The 20,709-nt window shown below is 39.4% G+C and overlaps 1 protein-coding gene across 2 annotated transcripts in view; it reads right to left on the reverse strand.

Moving 5' to 3' along the window:
- ide (insulin-degrading enzyme) overlaps positions 1-20,709 on the reverse strand; it is a 33,064-nt gene that overhangs the window by 6,561 nt on the left and 5,794 nt on the right. The window contains exons 6-22 of one of the 2 annotated variants that reach the window (XM_083922593.1): positions 19,976-20,088; positions 18,744-18,906; positions 17,729-17,821; positions 17,476-17,567; positions 17,064-17,144; positions 15,826-15,929; positions 14,179-14,281; positions 13,933-14,055; positions 13,388-13,470; positions 11,601-11,745; positions 9,250-9,360; positions 8,866-8,986; positions 6,997-7,088; positions 5,327-5,438; positions 3,135-3,302; positions 1,941-2,213; positions 932-993 (exon numbers count right to left, since the gene is read on the reverse strand). In XM_083922593.1, coding sequence (XP_083778719.1) covers positions 932-993; positions 1,941-2,213; positions 3,135-3,302; positions 5,327-5,438; positions 6,997-7,088; positions 8,866-8,986; positions 9,250-9,360; positions 11,601-11,745; positions 13,388-13,470; positions 13,933-14,055; positions 14,179-14,281; positions 15,826-15,929; positions 17,064-17,144; positions 17,476-17,567; positions 17,729-17,821; positions 18,744-18,906; positions 19,976-20,088 — 2,039 coding nt within the window. Of the gene's footprint in view, positions 1-931; positions 994-1,940; positions 2,214-3,134; positions 3,303-5,326; positions 5,439-6,996; positions 7,089-8,865; positions 8,987-9,249; positions 9,361-11,600; positions 11,746-12,474; positions 12,620-13,387; positions 13,471-13,932; positions 14,056-14,178; positions 14,282-15,825; positions 15,930-17,063; positions 17,145-17,475; positions 17,568-17,728; positions 17,822-18,743; positions 18,907-19,975; positions 20,089-20,709 lie in introns of both variants that reach the window. The other variant, XM_083922592.1, reaches the window with a different exon arrangement.

The following is a 20,709-nucleotide window of genomic DNA, read 5'->3' on the forward strand; positions in this document are numbered from 1 at the left end:
GGGGGCAGCCCTAGTAAATGCTGTCAAAGTGTAATTTACATTTTTCATGCGTATATGCAAACTACAAAGCAGGCCGTGCTAACAACTGCTAACCGTAGCCTGGTAGTTTTAGCCATGTTTTTTCCGACTTTGTAACTGAAACGCTGATAACTTGGGTGTGAAGTCATTCCAAGCTCCAACTTCTGACATCCGAGGTAAAGGGAACGCACAGTCAAACATTAACAATGGGCTGGGTCGATGCTAATTTTCTCATTAACGAATTGTCAACAGAACAGTTAACAGTCCAAACAGGCATTTAATAATGACTGATAGACCTGTAAAATATTTCATGAATCTTTCATGTCGTAAAAATGTAGGGTTATTGTTGCAATTTATGAAGCCACCTCCTAATGACACCTCAAAGCATTCACCACAGCCACAAAGTACCACAATAAAGTCAAATGAACAGCATAATTTAAGGCTATTCACATCAAACTGTGGCTGCAGGAGGAGAAAATGCACCCAGGGAGTCATTTTAGAAATATCAGGTTATTTCCATAGAAAATGATTGGATACAATTGCCAAAGGTCAGATTTGTTTGGCGTTTATGGTTTTAACATCCACTCATTACAAAATGTGAGGATTAGTATGCCTGACCTTATTTAATAGGAGGCCATTATCCAAAAGGGATTCTCTAACATGCCAACATGTTTATAATCTCATGCCTTCAAATCAGCATTAAACCAAACATATAAAAGTATATAGATATTATGAATGTAATAGACGTTATTAACCAAGTGAAATCACCAACAGTTTCTGTAAAAAGCCACTGAACCAAAAAGACAAGAGTTTCCTCTCAGGAATGGGACAGAGGCGCGTCTCCCACTGCTCACTGTCCCTCTAATATAATCAAGGGAAGAGACACTGAAGAACATAAAGTTGTCCTACTTACTCTGTAGAAGTCCATTATGTTTTCTTTAGTCAACGTCTTCAGATAGGACACTTCAGTGTTATCTGCAACACAACAGAGAAAACAGTTCATTTTTAATTTTTTTTAACTTCTTCACACTAGTGATCCATCACAGTGAAAGCTGCTCAGCTTTATTTTTGCTCAAAGTTATTACTACTATATAATAATGGGACTGGAAGCATGGGCTAATATGTTACATATTAGTGTGTTCAACTGCTTGTGGAAAGCTCCAATATCTAAGAATTGGAAGTAACCTTTTCACAATATTAATTTCACTTGCATGTCACTACTAGGAAGACTGTTCAAATCTACTGCCATAACAATTTCATGGCAAACCAAAGCTTTATGGTAAAACACAATCTGACCATGTTAAATAAGCATCTTCTTACACAGAATTATTCCTGAATCAAGCAAAGGGAAACCATGAACTGACAGCAGACCTCTGTTACAGGTGGAGCAGCCTGTGTGTAAGCTGACTTATGGCGTGTGCCGTATGTTATTCTGTGCCCTTGGAGTTGAGCGTGTTAGCTGCCCTCTCTCTCCCAACTCGCCTCCCCTCCTCGAACACTGCTAGTATCAGTAATCACCGCCACTCCCTTGGCAGCCTTTCAGTGTTGCCATCACTCAGGGCTTTAGACAGATTACCAGTTAATCAGGCCCATTACAATCCATTATGGCGCTCAGGAAAGTGCTGCAAGTGAGGTGTGCTACGGCTGCAGATTATTTCAGGCTTTAATCGATCCTAATTTGTGCAACTCTAAGCAACATTCTGCTCTCCTCTGGGACGAACCAAAATATTGATAATTTCTCATGAGAACTTATATTCGACTTCCTATGTAACACAAGCTCTTAATACAGTAACAGCCGATGGATCAGAAAGAGTTTTAAAATGCATTTCAATATTCTTAAAAAAAAGGTGCATTTGGCCTGAAACCTAAAGAATGATTAAGAGTTCACTGTGAGGTGAAAAGGCACTGCTGGGAGGCCTCACCTCTGTCAAAATTATACTGCTGAGAGATGATCTCTCCCCAGTACTTGGCACACTCGGCAGACAGCTTCTTAGGCTTGTCCAGGCGGCGGATGGCCAAGGCCTGGATGTGTTTCTGGAAGGCTTCCTCGTTCATCTCCTCCACAGCCTTCTCCATGGTGCAGAGGAACGCTTCCACGCGACTCTCCAGGTAGTGGGGCGCCTTCTCCGACTGGATGATGAAGCGCAGGCCTTGCACTCCGTTGGCCCGCCGGGGCCCACTGAAAACAATGTAGCCTGGGAGTTGGAGAGGGACAGATATGCAAGAGCTCAGCACAGAGGATAGACTGGGTACCTTAGCTCCGGCATATAAACTGTTAAAAGGCTGTTTTAACTATTAACTTCACAAGCATACCTTCATGTCCTTAGGGACTTATTATGCTCATTTTCAGGTTCTTATTCATATTTTAGGTTTGTACCAGAACATTTTTACATGCTTTAATGTTAAAAAAACAAACATTCTTTTTCTCATACTTTGTCTGAATAAACATGTATTCATCCTCTTTAAGACCACCTTCCCATGAAAAAAACTGGTCTAATCTGATTGGTCAGCGTTAGCGGATCTCTGCATCAGCACTGCAGCTGATGATTGACTATAGTGACACTTTCTACCTATATATATAGTAGAGCTGTGACATCACAACCGTACAGAAGTCCTGACGGCTCGTTTAAAGACACAGTTTCTGAATACAGGCTGTGTGTATTTCTCTGTCTATTAAACCATTTGATACTTTCACAGTATTTATCTAGCACATTGACATGCTTTATAATTTAAAAAAAACAACAAGAAAAAGTGGTTCGTTTTTTTTCAAAAATGTTTGTTTGTCCTGATTTATTCTTAACTTCTCTGTATTTATCTTGAAATTAACTTTTGGTCTGGCACTACGATTACAAATTACTACGACTCAGACTTGATTAAGAAATTCTCCAAGTTATTAAACATCATCATGGTTGACAGCACTTTACAAGCTTCACTTACATATCTGGTCTTTATAGAGTAGTATGCAATTAGTAAAAGCAGATTAAAGCTGCATAATTCTGATAGAATAATATTCACAACCTGGGAGCAAGTTTTAAACACAACTGACACAATTATTTTCTTACTTTATATGCACTTTTTTTTTACTGCTGCACACAACACATTTTCGGAGGGCTCACCCAGCTGTTCTTTGGTTCTCAGTGTGTTGAAGCAGGGCTCAGAGATGATCTGACAGAACAGCTCCAGCAGCATGTTGTCATTGGTGGTCTGCATGTCTGTCTGATAGTAGATCTCAATGCCGCAATTGTTGTGCACCTCGTTCCTCTGTTGGTAAACATACCAGCCACCTGAGAGGAACAGAAGGATGTTAATTCATTTTTCAGTGCTGTAGTCGTACAGATGAAGACTAAAGGCAGACAACTCATACTGTATGCATTTGATACAGGCACTGAAGATGTAAGACGCATATTAAAGTAATTTGTATCAAAATATTTTAGCAAGTGTATGTTTTTAAACAGAAAGCAGCTTATGAAACACTACATAATGGAGACAGAATATGATGAGCATTTTAATCCCTTTTTGGTTTGTGTGTGCAGATTCAATTTAGAATATGAAGTCTATACCATTTCAAATGATTCTGTCAAATGTGACATTTTGTGGACTACTCTTATCATGTAATGCAGTGACTGAACCAAAACCAGCTAAAGTAGAATCATTTTCATTAAAGCAAAATCCCCATTGATCAATGAACTCTGATAAACATTGAAATTCATTGCACCAGCCTAGCTTTACACCTCTATATAATCCATTCTAAATAATGATCCCCTGTATTGTCTTTCAAAAACATAATCAATGCTGTCTAAAGTAACAAAAGTGATAATGAGCTGTTTCGATTGTGGATATAGATTCATGTCCGAGTTCTTTGCTTGAGGTGGAGAGGAGAGTAAAACAGACAGGTTCAGATAGAGGACAGAAGTGACACTCTCCAGACATCCTGCTGAATGCCAACATTACGCTTTTTGCTGAGTGGTTCCAAATCGCTTTCCTCTGGCCTTTCAAATGTAGTTGCAATTTTCTTTTGAGCACAACGTGGAGAGGAGCTCTCCATTCTAGCATAGGGAAAACTGGTTCGTTTTCATTGTGATTCATTGTTCATTGTGATCAAGCTCACTTTGAATGGACGACGACTTGAAGCTTTGTAATGATGGTGCCTTTATGCGCATGCTGACAGCACTTAGGCTCTGCGTTCGAGGAGTGTCATGTCCACGGTATTCAACATCTCCCATAGCATTCTTCTCAATGTGTCAAAAGCTTTACTTAAGTTAACTTAGAAAACATACATTAAAAACAATGTGTTGTCATTGTGTGTTGTGTTTTGTCACAGCAAACATCGAGTCAGTGTGGCGTACACTAGCTTTTAGTCAATTCAAAAGAACCAAATACTGCATACCAATGTCACTTTTCCTCCCTCACACTGTGCTGAAATGGAAATATTTCTGCAACACGTGTCTTTGTTTAAGGAAATACTTTTTTTAAAGGATTCTGTTAAGGCCCAATCAAAACTTATATATATATATATATATATATATACATACATAAATATATATAAATTACAGCTATGCCAGTATTTGTGCCTTTACTACAAAAAACATAAATAACAGTTGTATTTGTTGTTTTGTATTATGAGCCCCTAGTATTACAAAGCCTGATTAAATTAAGAGTGATAGCCGGCTCTGAAATGTATTTTAATTGGGCATTGGGCTATTTTCCTGAATTTGGATGACATGGTGCCTTTAACAAAGATGAATGTTTTACTGGACAGAATCAAGGGAACCTTCAGCTCTATAGCTTTCGGCTGTGAGAGTAATAACATGTTTCTTGGATAGACTGCCAGCCACTCCGTCAATTCATAATCCAACATTGTGTTTACATCCTTTATGTCCTTCTCCTGCACTCCTGCTCTGTGTCTGACTGGCAGTCTGGAGCCTAGCCTGGAAAATCCCTCGGCCCTGCACCGCACTGGTTTTCCTCTGCACATCACTCCACTTTCCTAATGTAATCACAAAGGCAGCACAGGAGCTTTGCTTGGCATGTATGCATTCGTCTTTGAGCTAAGGGGAAGGTGTGTACGCAATTTGTTCAATGACGCTTATTTCCAGTCAGCGAGTTTTATGTTCCTCCGAGGGAAACGAGGGATGTCAAATTTAATAAAGTCTTTAGAAACGCAAGACAGTGTCACTGATGACGAGGGCAAGAGCGCTGGGTAAGGGCTCTTCTGCATGGTCGCCGTGGAGACAGGCACGACTGGCAAATGATGATTAAGAGCGCTTAACCTGTGTGCGTATGGGATGCGGGAGAGTACAGGACCTACCATCTGGAACCTGCACCTCTCTGTAACGAATCAGTTGGCTCGGGAGGAGGGGCTTTGTGTGAGCATGCTCAATGAGCGTGTCCTCCACCATTTGCATCATGCCAAGAGCAGACTAGAGAGGAGACAGACAGGGAGGGAAACCAAAACATTTTAGCCCACAAAAACAGTATTTTTTTAAAGGAAAATCCTAGTCTCAGAGCTAATCATCAGAGCTAAGTGATACATGTTTTCCTATCCAAGAATGTCTAATTTACCTTTCTGTTATGCACCATTTCCCTTAACCTGGCTTCTATTTCAGTCAGTAATTTTCTATGTACAATCCCCAGAATTGCTTTTGACATTTCCCAACAGGCTGCATTAAGCTGTCGGTGCTACAAGCCCAGAATTACGTTGCCTTGACATTGGGCCCTTTCCATCCTCAATTTGTTGATTTGGTTGCTAATCAATGGTGCACATGGGTAATACACTGCGCTTTCAACCTACACCTAAAACCACAGTGAGTTTTGCTTGATGATTCATATTAAATGTATATTTCCGCTTCATTACATTGCCATAGGGATAGTTTTGATTGTATCTGCAAAGTTTACGAGACTTCTGTTGCTACACCTATACAGACACAGTGAATGGAATTTTGCTTGAGGAGCTCAAAGCATAAAAAAAATCCACAGCAATGTATGTTTCCAGGAACAATGTACTGCTTACTCAGGATAATCCACAGACCTCACTGTGGACACTTTCAGTTCTGAAGCGTCAGCAGAAAATAGTTTGAGAATACTTGAAATTTGTGTGTTAGAAGTCTCAGTACCAGATACATCAGACAACCTCTTAGATAAAAACCCAAACCACTAGGGATGAACCTGTGAATATCCAGGGGTTATCATTTAGATTACTGAGCTTTTCAAATACTTAAGGGTAAAAATATTAAATATCAAGCAAACTTCACTACATAAGTGTATGGAATCCCTTTGAAAAGTGTTATGGGACGTTGGTTGGACTAACAAAGAGTTGTCGAGGTTTCTGGGTCGGACTCTGATATTGGTGCAGACAAAGTCAAGTTGTGCTTGTGTAACAAAGTTTCATTAATTAAATATGAGGGGAGAGGGACATGTATGCATGGTAATAGGCTCAGCTGATCTTGCCACAAAACAACAAGAAAGCAATTAAAACTACACTGCTAATAGCTTTTTTTTAAATTGTCCTGCTTTGCTAACAATAATAGGAACACATTTCCTATCAAAAATTGACTACCTGATCCTCCATCTACCATAAAGCCTCATATTAAAAGGTTTCTTTGACAAACTACGTGGTCAGCTCTTGTTGCTGTAGAGACGACGAAACGGTTCATTGCTCCCACCGGTGAGTCTAATTCTCTCTCCACCAGACTGTGACGCTATTATCATTACAAGGCGTAATGCTGGTGCTGTGACAGCTGGGACCTCATAATAAGTGTGAGCTGGTCGCAGGATTTTGTAAGAGGTTTTTGACAATAATCCTCTACGATACCATTAGAAGGCAAGATAACAGGCTGAAGGTGACTCAAATGCTCTAGAATAAAAAAAAGTGTATTCAATATTCACTGAGAAAAGACATGCACATTTGACAAAACTTAGAGCGTCAATATGAAGGAAGATAACATTTCCTCAGCTGGCCGTAAAAACACAGTAACAAACCTCCTTGGTGATGTTGCCATGGAGAAGGGTTTCAATATGTAACCGTGACAATAGCTGAGGTATGAAGGCCTTGAGGCGTGGGAGAGTTACATCTGGAATACAGATCATAGACAACAGCAATCAATCAAAGAGCAATTTCCCAAGCTGCTACAAAGACAGGCATCAGGAAGAAAAACACAATAACGGCTGTGTGTGCGTGCGTGTGTGCGTCCATTTCTTCGCACAGAGTTCTTGTCACAAACAAGACAAACAGCAGTCACATATTAGACAATCATGTAAGCCTGTTAAAACATACAAACACACTTACATATTCAGTTACACACATAAATCAAGTCTGTGTCTATGTAGACTGGCCAATCTGAATTCAAGTAACATCTGACCCAGATTCAGGGATGAGCTACTACAGGGACACATACACACACATATACAGAAACAAGAGATTGAAAGTGCCTCATGGACCTCATACAGGGAACGGCATTGGGGTAAGGACACTAATAAGGGAACATGGTCTGGTAATTGGAGGCCCTGGTGAGTGGCTGCAGGCTTTGACCCTGCAGGTTAATTGAGTCTCATGTGAATTTGAGGATGGTCTGTGTAAGCTCTGTGGTAATAATATAAAAATCTGCCCTTCAGGTTCCGGACTCACACTGCAGAGAGGTAAGACTGCAGCTAGAGAGGCATCTGATGGAGAACAGCCTTAGCATTCAAATGAGGATTTAAGGAGGAAGACAGAAGAGAAGAAAAGACCTCAGGTGAGGAGGGAAAGAGTGACCTTATATCCCTGTAAGCCACACACTGAAAGTTTAGCACAGGAATTCAAGCTCATAGAACTGAGAAATAATGACATTTCTTACCACCCACATGGTTGTTTCTACAATTACTAAATTATTAGCCCAAACTTCACTCGCTTCGTTCTAGCCTGAAGAAAAAAAATGAGAGTAGCCCGGCGTACTTCAGTCCTTCTCAAATCAACATGGCAGCACTTTTTTAACAGGAAGTGCGCCGGGCTTTGAAGACAATTTGACATAACGGCGACATAAACTTTCAGGTCCGTCACTTGATGCTTTCTCCCCAAATGACCTTTTTACCATGGACTTAAGTTATAAAAGAGATGTCTTTGTATCAATGGATGCATTTTTTGAGCATCACTATCCTCGCAAAGTTACAAACAGAATTTGATCCATTCGGTACCAAAACATTTAAAAAGTCTAGCAGAGCCGAACGATTAAATCCTTTTATCCATAATCAAGTTAGCGGAGGGCTTAACCAGAAGTTAGAGATTCGGTTGGCAGAAGTCTCTAGTGTGCGTGCTCTAGTAGCCAAATAATGTGGTAATAAATAAACAGGGTAATTTTCACAACAAAGTTTAATTTTTTATTTTTTTTTGCTTCATGTGCTACTGAGCAACTTTCAGAGAGAATTCAGAATTAACGGTACCCTGCCTCTAACGCTTCATCAGGTTCTCTTTATCAATCCATTGTTGTAGTTGGCCAACTTCCGCATAAACCAATTTGCGGGAAGTCGCTGACTCACTGAGATGCAGTTTTGCGACAAACGAGCAGTGGAGTATTACGAAGCCTGGAGAAGCGTCTTCTTGCCCTGCTGTTCAATTGATAAATGCTGGATTTAATCGCTTGATATTTCCATTTGTAAGTCATCAAATTCTATTCACTAAATGATAGTTCTCAAACTAGCGAGTGTGACACACAATTCAATGTCCATTTTACTATTTATATGGGCTTGACTATGCATTTGTTCTATTTTTCAGTGAACCCAGTTTTGCCCACAGTAGAAAAGGTACTAATTAACACAACTGGGACTTTGAGACAGTCGTAAAGAGAGAAAAACAGAGATTAAGAGGATCCTCACCATCCAGAGCCTCTCTGAGCTCATCTTTGGTCCAAGCAACCTCGGTCATTAGTAGACGGAGGTAGTACATGGCGTGCTGGTGAGGCTGCTCGGCTCTGAAGTTATTCAAAGACCTCATGTACTGCAGGGAGAAACAAAAGGCAAAGTCAGTTCAACATCAATACTTCATGAACTGGATTTAAAAGAAAAAAAAATGTTAAAACTACTGGAGCATTTCAAAACGACTACTACCGTTACTTTACTGCTCTTGTGTAAGGCAGACTAAAATAAGGTTCTGAATACCAATCGGTTAAAGTGAGCTGCTCGATAAATTTCAGGTCACTTGTTCAATTGATCATGACTCATCCTGACCGTACCGATGATGGAGTTGCAGTCAGAGCTTACCGCTTCTTTGATGATGTCAAAGCGCTTCTCATCGATCTCAAAGGTGGCCATCTTCTCGATGATCTTCTTCAGCAGGATGTGCTGTTTGTCACTGTAACCTTTAACAGATAGCTGCGGCAGAACGAGACAGAGGACAGACGGTACATTATCAACAGTCTGGAAGCTAGGGTGAGCCTGAAATTGTAGTTTAATTTGTTGATTTGAAGATTTTGACTCATTTATTTATTTGTGTGGAATTACTGGCTGACCAAATGATTGTCAAGAAAAGCCCATCACTCCCCGAAAAGATAAGCCATTGCCTCTACAATCAATATCACAAAATATGTAATAGCACTTAATAGCCTTAAATGTTCTAATACACAACTAAAATTGTGGAAGAATGTACATTAAAATAAAAATCCAAATGACCAAAAGGGTAAAAAAAAAAAAAAAAAGGTAACAAAAGGCTGATCTATATTAGGAAACATCACTTTATCCTCTTTTGCAGTAAAACATATTTCATGCTAGTTTCTCAGGGAAACAGCAGACCTAAGTGGTTGATGATAAGGTATTCTATGCAAATGGACATTTTTAAAAATGGAAAAGAACAGTCGAGGTTATTTAAAGCCTCTGTTTTGCAATGTCATCTGCACCTTCTGGACCTTCATGATTCAGCAAAACCTCCAGCTGCACAGCTACGCTCTCAGACTCATCCCAAGCCTCCCCACTCCCTGTCGCTTGGTCCCTGCGGTGACACCTGTTAAAAGTAATCTCTCCTAACATCATTAACCTTGACAAACATCCGGCCAGCCACACCAATACTGCTGACTCATATCACTTAAAGACAGCCCGTCACACAACTGTGTGTTGAAAAGCTGTCCCTAAAGACACACCACAATCATGTGTTCACTGGTGAGAGGAAGCGGATGAACGCAGGTTACTAGGTCACGTGGCAAAGTGTGCAGAGAGTTGGAGGGGAAGTTAGAAAGCTTAACAGAAAAGAGCAAATCACCACCCTGACAAACCATTGTCATTCATAGATAAGTTGTTGCAACATTAAATCCCTGAGACACACACAGTTGAGAAAACTGCTGCATTCAGAAATAGGGGAAAGAAAGAGGTGATCGGATTGAGTGAGTTGCTGTTAATTATTAGGGATGCACCGATTCCATACTGATATCAGGCCAAATCTGACTTAAATAGCTGGATTGGGTATTGGTGACAATAGGACTGATCTGATCAATTTGTCTGTATGTTTCCATACTAGAATATTAATGTTTTACCAATTTGTAGCTGCATTTAAAAAAGGTTTACACTTGAATTGTAATTTCTGTCAATTTTTAAATTTTTCTTTTACCAAGTTGCAAATAACAATTCAGTAAATTTACATCTATGTTTGTTGCATTTTATTTTACAAAGTTAGGGAAGCAATGTCGAGCCTGGCGACCCCAGTCACTTTCACACAGTGAGGCATACAGTTTATTAACTATACACTTGTATTGGATCAGTACTTGATATCAGCCGACACCCAAAGCCTGAAAAAAGTCAAATTGGTGCATCCCTACTGACTATGGCCATCAAACTTCTTGGAAACAGATCCACTTCCAAAGTAACTTGTGCACTGGCATCAGCAGAAATGGGACTATAAATATGCCAGAGAATCTGCATTATGTGGCTTGTAATAGACACACTTTTTTAATCTACTACCTGCATGACACTGACACAATAGAAGTGAGAGAACGGCAGCCAAAACAATAATTAGAAAGGTAAAATCTTGCCATCCAGTGCATTTATCCTTTGAGATGCACATGCACTGTCTGAATATATTATCCTGAATTAATTTTGGAAGTGAATCTGTAATGTCAGTCAGTCATGCGTCCTTGACTGAAACAGCCAACTCTACACTTAAAAGTTTGAGTTTTATTGCCACAAGGGCATATAATAAAACCCATTATATGAATTAATTTCAAACACAAATCTTAGAAATGAAAAAATCCGGGGACATAGACTGAGGGCATTTTTTTTTTTAATATGGAAATGTGTGCACTCCTCTGCTGAAATGTATTGTTCAGATTCTCTCAAACATAATTCCTTTCCTAGAGGTAATTATTTAAATCATAAATGCCAATATAGCAGCATATGACATTTCCAGAGGACTGTATTCAGCTATCCCTAAGTCATAAGACAAAGTTGGTGTTTGCAGGGAATGCAGTAGCAAGCAGAGTTCTAGAAATCCTTCTTTTTGGACGAACAGGACACAGCACTTCACATAATCAAATGGAGCAAAACCAAACCATTTCCACACTCCATTAAAGCCTCAAAGTGGACTATTCAGTGACCCCCCCACCCATTCCTTCAAGTGGCTTACTTACGAGGATGGCATTCATCCCTGAGGCTATGCCATACACCAGCCCTGCCAGGCGGGCTGCATATGTATACTCTTTTAAATCATCCTTCAGTAACCTGAGCAACAAGTAGGTCATGTTGCAGTGCAGGGGATCTGCATATAGGTAGCGACTGATGGAAGGAAAAAAAGAACAAAAACAAAAATACATGTTTGTTGGGAATGAGGGGTTGTCAAAAAAAAAAAACACAAGAAAATGCAAGTATGAAAAGAATGATAAGAAGAGTATGTATATGCAGCCTCGTGACTAGCTTTCTGTCCCACAAAAACTGTCTTCTTTTATAGAAAGTCATCAATGTTTTCAGATCAACCTTTAGTTTAATCGTAAATTCAGTGTCGTTGGTGGAACGCCGCTTCACCTGATGTGATAACAACACCCCCGACGTATACCCCGACAAGATGAGAAACAATGACCTTAAGTAGTCATAAGTGGTTTGCGGGAGGCGGGTGAGTAAAAAAGAAAAACACAGGACTGATGAAGAATGAAGAGGAAGATGCAGACAGAACAGAGGCTAGACTGGTCAGGTCTGGGTTGGAAGGTTTTTGCAAATTAGCATTTTTCAAAAACTGCATGAACCACAAGTGGAGTCAAATATTTTGACAAGGACAGACAAAGAATTATCATAAAAAGCAGCTTTTTGTAAATGTCTAAACTTTTCTTCGTTAATTGTATCATCCTCTGTAATAAAACCTTCCAGTCTGGCAATACTGAAGGCTGAAAATGACCTGTCAACCCAGGCCTGGCTGAGCCACAGGAGCCCAGTTTGGAGATGATAAAGGGTTGGGGGTGTAAGGTCTGGGATGCAGCTTGAGGGCGATGGGGAGGGATTTTGAATACTTACATACATCCCATAGACGGTATTTTGGAGGTCATAGTTCAAGCCAGCTAGCTCGGCTGCATATGCATACTCGTTGAGGGAGTCCTTAAGGAGCTCCAGGTATAAATATGCCATGTTACAATGCAATGGGTCCACATATGCAAACGGGCTGTAGAGAAAATTGCATTGGTCAAACAAAGCAGAGAAACAAAACGTAGAGATACCAGGTCTCTACCGTACAGAATATGATTCTACACATTAACATACAGTTACTGTAGTTGTTAGGGGTGTGATGGTGCAAACATTCTGGTACGGGATGTTCAGTTTGGTGAAAGAGAGAAACTTAAATTCAGATGGTGCAAAGTATTGTTTTTCTGTTTAAATACAAGCTATATTACTCTTCTAGAGCTGAGAATATCAGAAAGAAATCCGGAAATCCTGTTACAACAATTAAGGAGAGGCTAATCGGATTAAAATCATTTCAGAGAAATAGCATTCAATTTGAGGTTTATGTAGCATTTCCTTGTGTATTTCTATTGCAACGGCAATATGCTAACATGCTGGCCTGCAACCTTCCATGGCAAAACTGTGACAGTCTTCAGCTGACCAGAGTTGTATTGACATTACTGTACTGATCCCATGTTCTGCTTGCAGTAGAATAGCTATAGCATAACAGAGTGGCTGCAGTACGCTCCTGCCTTCATCAGAGGTGAAGGCCTAAATCTTCGGGTTTGGTCTTATTTGGTTATTTATAAAGTTACGCTACTGTTAACGCAAAATGAACATTACCTCAAGCTCCTTTGAAACATTTTAAGTACTTGTTATTTTGTAGAGCAGCTACAGGAATGAATGACAACCATTAATGAGAAAAGGTTGATTTACTGATGAACCTTGTACCTAAAGATCCAGCTGGACTACAAAAGGTTCAGTTACGCACCTGAAGAACTCAAAGTTCAGGCATGCCTTGGGCAGGAAGAACTTGTCATCCTGCTTAAACCACACTTTGCTCATAGCAGTATCCTGGAAGAAATAAAAATCACACTCTTATTTGCATATTCATATACCAAGTCTGTTCTATGCTAGATAATTGTTTGCGGTCCCTGGGAAAAAAATTAGACACCACTAGCCGTGTGTGCATTTGCTTAATCACATAAAATAACAAAGCTACTTTGATATCAACAGATTAAAAAACAGTTTTTAAGCAATAGAAGAAAAGAGGCAGGAGTGGCTTTTCTTTTAGTGTTTTCCTCAAGAGAATGGAATACGTATGCTGTTAATAGCTTACTGCCTCTTATCTTGACATGATGGCAACAACTGAACTGAACTAAATACTTTGTCTGAATCACAAAACCGTATTAGCATATGAAAGAACAACAGAGCCTATGGACAAAATGCAGTAAAGCAAGGATCATCCAGTGCAGTTGGGTTATGAAGAGTGACAATTTCATTACTCTGATAGAGCTGCTCAGCACAAACACCTGCCTTGATTAAAGTGGGGACTGATGGAGAGTCTTTCTCAAGGGGATAGATCTCGAAGTTGGTAGGGATGAACTCGTTTTTCATGGGCAATTTGAATTTGCCGTTGAGGTCTGCACTTGCCCATTTCTGAAACACAGGCAATAAGCAAGCAGAGTCTTAAGCAATAGTCAAACATTCATCACAAAGTACAAAAAAAAGGCACCCAGTATTATGTGATTTGATTAGAGCACTATGACCGCAGTGATTCACCTCAATGGACTCTTCAGAGATGGCCTCCTGTTTGTACTGCGTACCATACCACTCTTCTGTTTTATCGGTTTGTCCATCGAATGACTTTGACACCACTGCAACTCTAGAAAAAGAAAATAGTGAGCCAGCTCATGATCCATGGATACAAAAACCTCTCCGTCAGAGCTGTTTAGACACTCTACATTTGTAACCACTGCACAACATCAGACACTGGATAATGTCTGAGGTAGTGGAGATCCGCTGACACATAGTCTACCTCTAACTGATAAGCTATGTTGTACTGCATTTAGAGTGGGTTTCACTGGTTCTTAACCATCTATTCAACCACAAAGTGGCAAAACGGCTGCTGGAATGAGATGGATACATGAGGAAACACCGTCATGAATTCAAAGTGACGCTGGAAAAAAGCCAAGGTTAAATAGCCACTTCAGTAAAGGAGGAGACTGGCACGCAAACTGTCAGGGTCAGCCACTGAGGGCATTAAATCTCCTCCTTGGTAAGCATTAAGGAATAGACTAGTTATAAGTCTGCACTTTGTTTGACAGAAATAGCGTCCCATAAAATTACTAGATTAAGTCAGAGAGCAAAAGATTAGACTGTTCTATTTCAACCATATAAAGCTCTTGTTGGGTCCTTGACTTTTTTTTTTCAATTTATAGCGCCCTGTGTGACAAAATTGCCACCAAACGAAACAGTTTCATTCCACAAAAATGTCTGAACCTCTGCAGCATCATTACAAAAACCAACTGTATGGTTTACTGATATAATCGGATCTTGGCTAACTTAGCTTATCACTTAGTGCTTAGGTCCAAAACAGTTAACTTAATCAATCTCTCTAGCTCTGCTTTAACACAAAATACTATTTGATAGACCAATGTCAACAAATAATGGGGCATGCATAATAAGTCAGTTACAAAATATTTCACATTGGCCAGACTGCTTGTGTAAAATCCTACAAGGATAGAAGCACTTCCAATTCAGAGAGCATAAACTTTATAATGTATGCCTGAGCACACATCCATCTCCTGATATAACAAACTGACCCTTTGAGGTTGCAGAGATAATCACATTTGTGATGTTGGCATTCCTTTTCGAGGAAGAAAATTGAAAAGCTATTTCACCCAAATATCAAAGTAGACCAACAGCACTTGAGTGCATTCTGACTCACAGCAGAAGGCCACATACATTAATCATTATCTGAATTTATAATCCTCTATAATATTACCCTGCTACTATGTATCACAGAACCAAGTTATAAAGACACAGCAGACTTTCCAGGGTATTTCTTTGGGGTTATGCACAAATACACACATTGCTACATGTATGTAAGGCATGCAATGCATCTATTTGCTAATAAAAAGGAAAGAGATTGTTACTTTCTGTATATTATATACATATTATTCACACTAATCACAAATTGAACACTTCAGTTACTGCCTGAAGCCACATTTGCTTCAGTGATATTATTCTAATGTTAATGTGGATAACAACATTAACTCTTGCTGTACACTGCTAAAACTGACCTTATTTGAACTAAAATCACATTTGTTCTTGTATGATATAGGTACAACAAAGGGATTGTTACTGCAAGTGCAAAGATGCCATCACCATCTATACATGACCAGAGACTGATGTTCTCCCACTGACCTGACATGTTCAGGTCTCAGCTTATCCAGCACCATCTGGATCAGATCTGGCCTGAAGTCCTCCAAAAGGTACTCTGCTGCTAGAACCTCTTCAAGTGGGTAGTACTGAAACGCACAGAGTAAACACAGTTATCACGGAACTGTTTAAGGTGGGAGGATTAACTGAAAAACATGTGTGGGAAGGGCTTTAACTAAAGTTAATTCCTGTCTTTTTCCTTAAGGCAAAGTAATTATAGGATTTGAATTGCCACTGGAGAGGATTGACAATTAAACATATTTGTTGTTAAAGCTCTTGTCTTCATTGTGTGAGAATTGAGGAAATTTTTTTTTATTTGCACTTCTAAACTTGGCAAGAAGGCGCACAAGAAAATTCCTGTAATTAGAATAGAAATGATGATTATGTACTTGAGTAAATGAGCCCTACTGCAACATACAGGAACTGTAGTAAATATAAAAGCCTAACCCAATTCTGTGCTTATGTGTGCGACTGAATTCTACGTTTTGTCGCCAATGCGACACCAGATGCCTCACCATATCAATATGTAAGTGGCTAAACAGCAACAGTGAAAGATAAGACAGGAACAATATGTAAGTAGTGTAAGAAGATAGTGCCATCAGCACGTAAGACAAACACGTAACATGTGAGCTCCGGCAGCTAGTCAGTGTCGGAACCAGACAGACCCAAAGCCTTCGTATGTGACGACCTCCCGAGCGACAGCAAAGAAATTACCAGACCAAAATAGTTTTCATGTCACAAGTACTAGGCAAAGGCACCTGCAGCACCACTACAGCTCTCTGCTAAAATCAACCCCCCTGTAAAGAAAATACTGACATTATAAAATAGTGTTAAAATCTCTGTGTCTCGCTCTTGTGAACCTCGATATGGTGTATCTTCTCGTCACAGCCTTTATTCTGAATGTATGATATACATACATATTGTACTGTCATGACAGCGATGGTGCTGTCGGTTTCTATGTTTCATCTTCAAAACTGCACAATAAAAATGTGACACTGAATTTGAAACAGCACATTGTAATTTCTGCATCTAGTATTGATTTACCGTGTGTGCCCCTAAAATTTTCAGTTGGGGGCCTCACTGCTCCTAGGGAAAAAAGTTAGTCTGGAGCCCTGTCTATTCTCTCATTACAGGGCCAACAGCAGCACCAGGAAGCCTGATGATGCAATAAGCGGCATTGTGTCAGCTTGGAAACAACCTTTGCATATGGAGAGGGGACCTACATGTACGAGACCAGCCACTTTGGAAGTGTAACCACGGGGTCGCTCTTTGTCCTTGAACCTGAAGGCCACTTTGTTTAAATCCTACAGAGAGAGACAGAGATGGAGGATGTAACAGGTGAAATCACAACAAATAGACAATCGTTACAGACAGCTGAAAGAAATCTAGAGCCAGACAGAATTTAATTATTCTAGGAAAATCAGACTTTTACAGTGTAGCATAGAAAACCAGCTTCAATTGACATGACTATGTTTAGTGGATAAGATGGTGAAAAACGATAGTTTGAAGCCATCGGTCTCTGCTGTCAAAGTCTGTGTGCTCTATTACTTTCTCCACTAACCGCAAATAAGCAGGTCAAGTTTGTCCTGCCCTTCAGTCTGAAATGTTGTCACTGCATAGACAACATTAAATTACCTTGCATTCCTCAAACACCCACTCCTGAGGTCCCTCAGTGCGCAGTTTCTGGATGTACTGGAACATGTGGAAGATGATGTCCTCAACATGCACTGCAGAGAAACAGAACATGCCTCAATGAACACTATCTACATTTAATTTACTCATATGTACATAAATATGACAACAACAGAGGATAATCACAACCACATGCAAAGCCCATCAGCAAATGGCAAATGGGCTATAGTGCAGTACAGTCGGCTGTGCTACTTACAGAGGCCCTCCTCAGTCAAGTCCACATTGATGATAAAGAACATGAATCCTCTGGCTCCCTCTTTTTGCCCTCCAACAAGTGTGTTCACCCAGCCTTAAAAATTTGTCAGCCATTAGTACATATGAGATTAAACATCTTAAGTTAAATAGGACATCTTAAATACTAACAAAAAACATAAAATGCTACTGCTGTTGAAAAATCAGAAAATTGTATGTATATAGACTGTAAATCAAAATTAGACAACAAATGATTAATACTTGATTTATTCTGAGAAATTGTTATTTTTTTATTGTTCAGAATTTGTATTAATTGTATTAATATCCACGGTGGCTATACCACTTCTGTACTAGCATGTTTTTTTAAATAACCAAGGCACTTCAAAAACCTTTATTTCATGAAAAAAACAAAAAGAAAAAGAAAAACAGTGAGCAAAATTAGAGAACCGTAACCATTGTGTCAGAAGAGAGGATTTCAACAATGTTTTCTTCTATAGGATTCAAAAATGAACAGGAAGTGTAGAGGCCACAGCTTTGAATGACTTCAGCACATCTGCGTCCACAGGGCATCACTAGTTTCTCACACTGTTCTGGTTTGATCTTGGTCCATTCTGACTCAGTCTCTTCCACAGTTCACTAACTGTAGTGGGTTTCTTAGACATTACTTTGTTACTAAGGATTTTCCAGATATTCTCTGTGGGGTTAAGATCTGGACTCTGACACTTCCTCAACTGATATCTTTAGACACGTTCGGTTCAGTCGTTCCCAGTCCTAAGCTGAACATAATGTTTTCCATCAGACCCAAATACCGTAAGTATTTGGGTCTTAGATATGTCATGCCATGCCATGGTTTGGGGGATGATTTCTGCAGCAGGAGTTTGGCCTCTTATACAGTTACATGTCAGGATGAATGCAGAATAGAATTGAATATAGAATTGAAGCTATGAATGTTGAAACAATATGCAGTCCAGATCCAGAATATGCAGCTCATTATCTTTGAGCTGTTCTTTATGTCCTACCTTTAGATTTTAGCTCAGATAACAAACTTCCAGGTCCTTCGTGACCAATCAGATGTCCTAGATAATGTCCTGGGTTGGATTTGTAGTACTTCTGTAGGTCCGGGATGGGGAAAGTCACATACAGGTTCCTGATGTCTTTAATAGGAACCACTTTGTAGAATTGCTGTGGCAGAACACAATGAACGTATTGTTACTTAGGAAAACTAATTCATATGATACTTTAGAAAGCATATTTTGTTGTGTGATAACTGGAAAATGTTTTCACCATCTAGTGTCTGTATACATTTTCCCACAAAGCATTGAAAATGTCTTTCCAAAAAGCAAACAGGCTAAGACACCATAATACATAGTATCTCTGGCTATATGAGGATATGGCCAAATCTCCTATCTCGATATAGGTAATTTCATATCTTGATAACCATGTTTTCTGGTAATTACCTAGATAGTCTATATGAAATAACAACATGGTAAAGTCTATTTAGTTATGTGTGAATTAAATACCTGCCAAATGAAACGTACTAGTGCTCAACTGAGCCGATGCCAATATTTAGAGAGCAGGGTGGCTGATAAAAAGAATACAATGTTGATATCATGTTGGGTTTTTTTCGCAGCTGATAAAATACATTATTAACAGCAAATGAGACACAACAATAAATGTTCTAAAACATTCTGTTACAGTGTAGACACTTTCTAACCATCCCATATAACTAATGTGATAAATATTTTACCCGTCAGAAGTAGGAGTGGGACCAGTGGATAGCCATACAATGGTTACGCAAGCCCTGTAAACTAGTTACGCTGGTTGAAGGCTTCAAGTTGCTGCTAGATACTATGACTCAGATGTCTGCCTGAGATTAGCCAAACTGACACAAGGAGGTATGTTAACTTGGTTTAACAGCGGTCACATTGACAAGGCTGCCTGCAGATGTGTCTGCTGACATTTTTGGTTTATCAGCTCCAGGAGTGCATCATAGTCCGATGCAGATTATCTCAAAATGGCATTAATTGCCAAACTTCTAAATCGGTCCATTACTAAAAATGACTGCGTATTTTATTAAAATTACATAAATAGTGCTGCTGGTTTTTGACTTTGCAATAGACATTTCTGTATAATTTTGACGAAATACTTGATATGGTCATGTCGCCCAGCTCTACTGGCTATATTACATTAAAAGTGTAAAGAGTGTGCGGTAAGGTGTAAGAAACATTGGTGAGGTTCGTAACCGACTCACTTTGAGGTGTTCTTCCTGAAAGGGGTGCTCAGGGAATTCTGGGACAGGTACGTTCTTGTTCTCCACTTCTCCAAATAGCTTAACCACCATGGAGGTCAAATCATCTAATGATTCTGTAGATAAAGATAAAATAAAATTGAGAACATTTAAAGCTTAGAGTTATTTTAAAATTAATAGACAACAAGTAGCTTATGAGTGCAAAGAAGTAAAACCCATTGGTAGTATTTAACTCATAAAGGATGGATCTTTGAATACACTTATCCAATAAAACAAAGGCCAACTTTCGTACTTTGATCATCAAAGTTTTTCCAGGATGCACAAAGTGGTTCCCATGATGTTTCTGACCAAGAAATGCATAAGGAAACTCACTAGACATTCAGCAGTTGAGTAACCGAGAGCCACTTGCAACCATTAATCATGCTAAAATGTTCTTTTCTCGATTCCCAACCCTAGTAACATCAATAAAACATTACCAATCATTCTGAGATGTTGGTGTAATTAAACTAATGACCATTAAAAATGTAATCCCATCTTTCAGAAACTCTTTTTGGCTTTTATTTTTAACTATCAGTTAAACTGTCCTTCAACACAAATACTGTTGCAGAAGGCAAAACCGGAAGAGGATGTTATTCTTTTACCACAAATGGGAAACAGAGGTTTTCAAAGTTACACAGGCGGAAACTAGTAAAAGGCCTGTGTAAGATATATTTTTAGAAAAGAAATGAAAAACCTCA

Source organism: Echiichthys vipera, assembly GCF_963691815.1.
Source record: "Echiichthys vipera genome assembly, chromosome: 11".
In the NCBI taxonomy this organism is placed as follows: Eukaryota; Metazoa; Chordata; class Actinopteri; order Perciformes; family Trachinidae; genus Echiichthys; species Echiichthys vipera.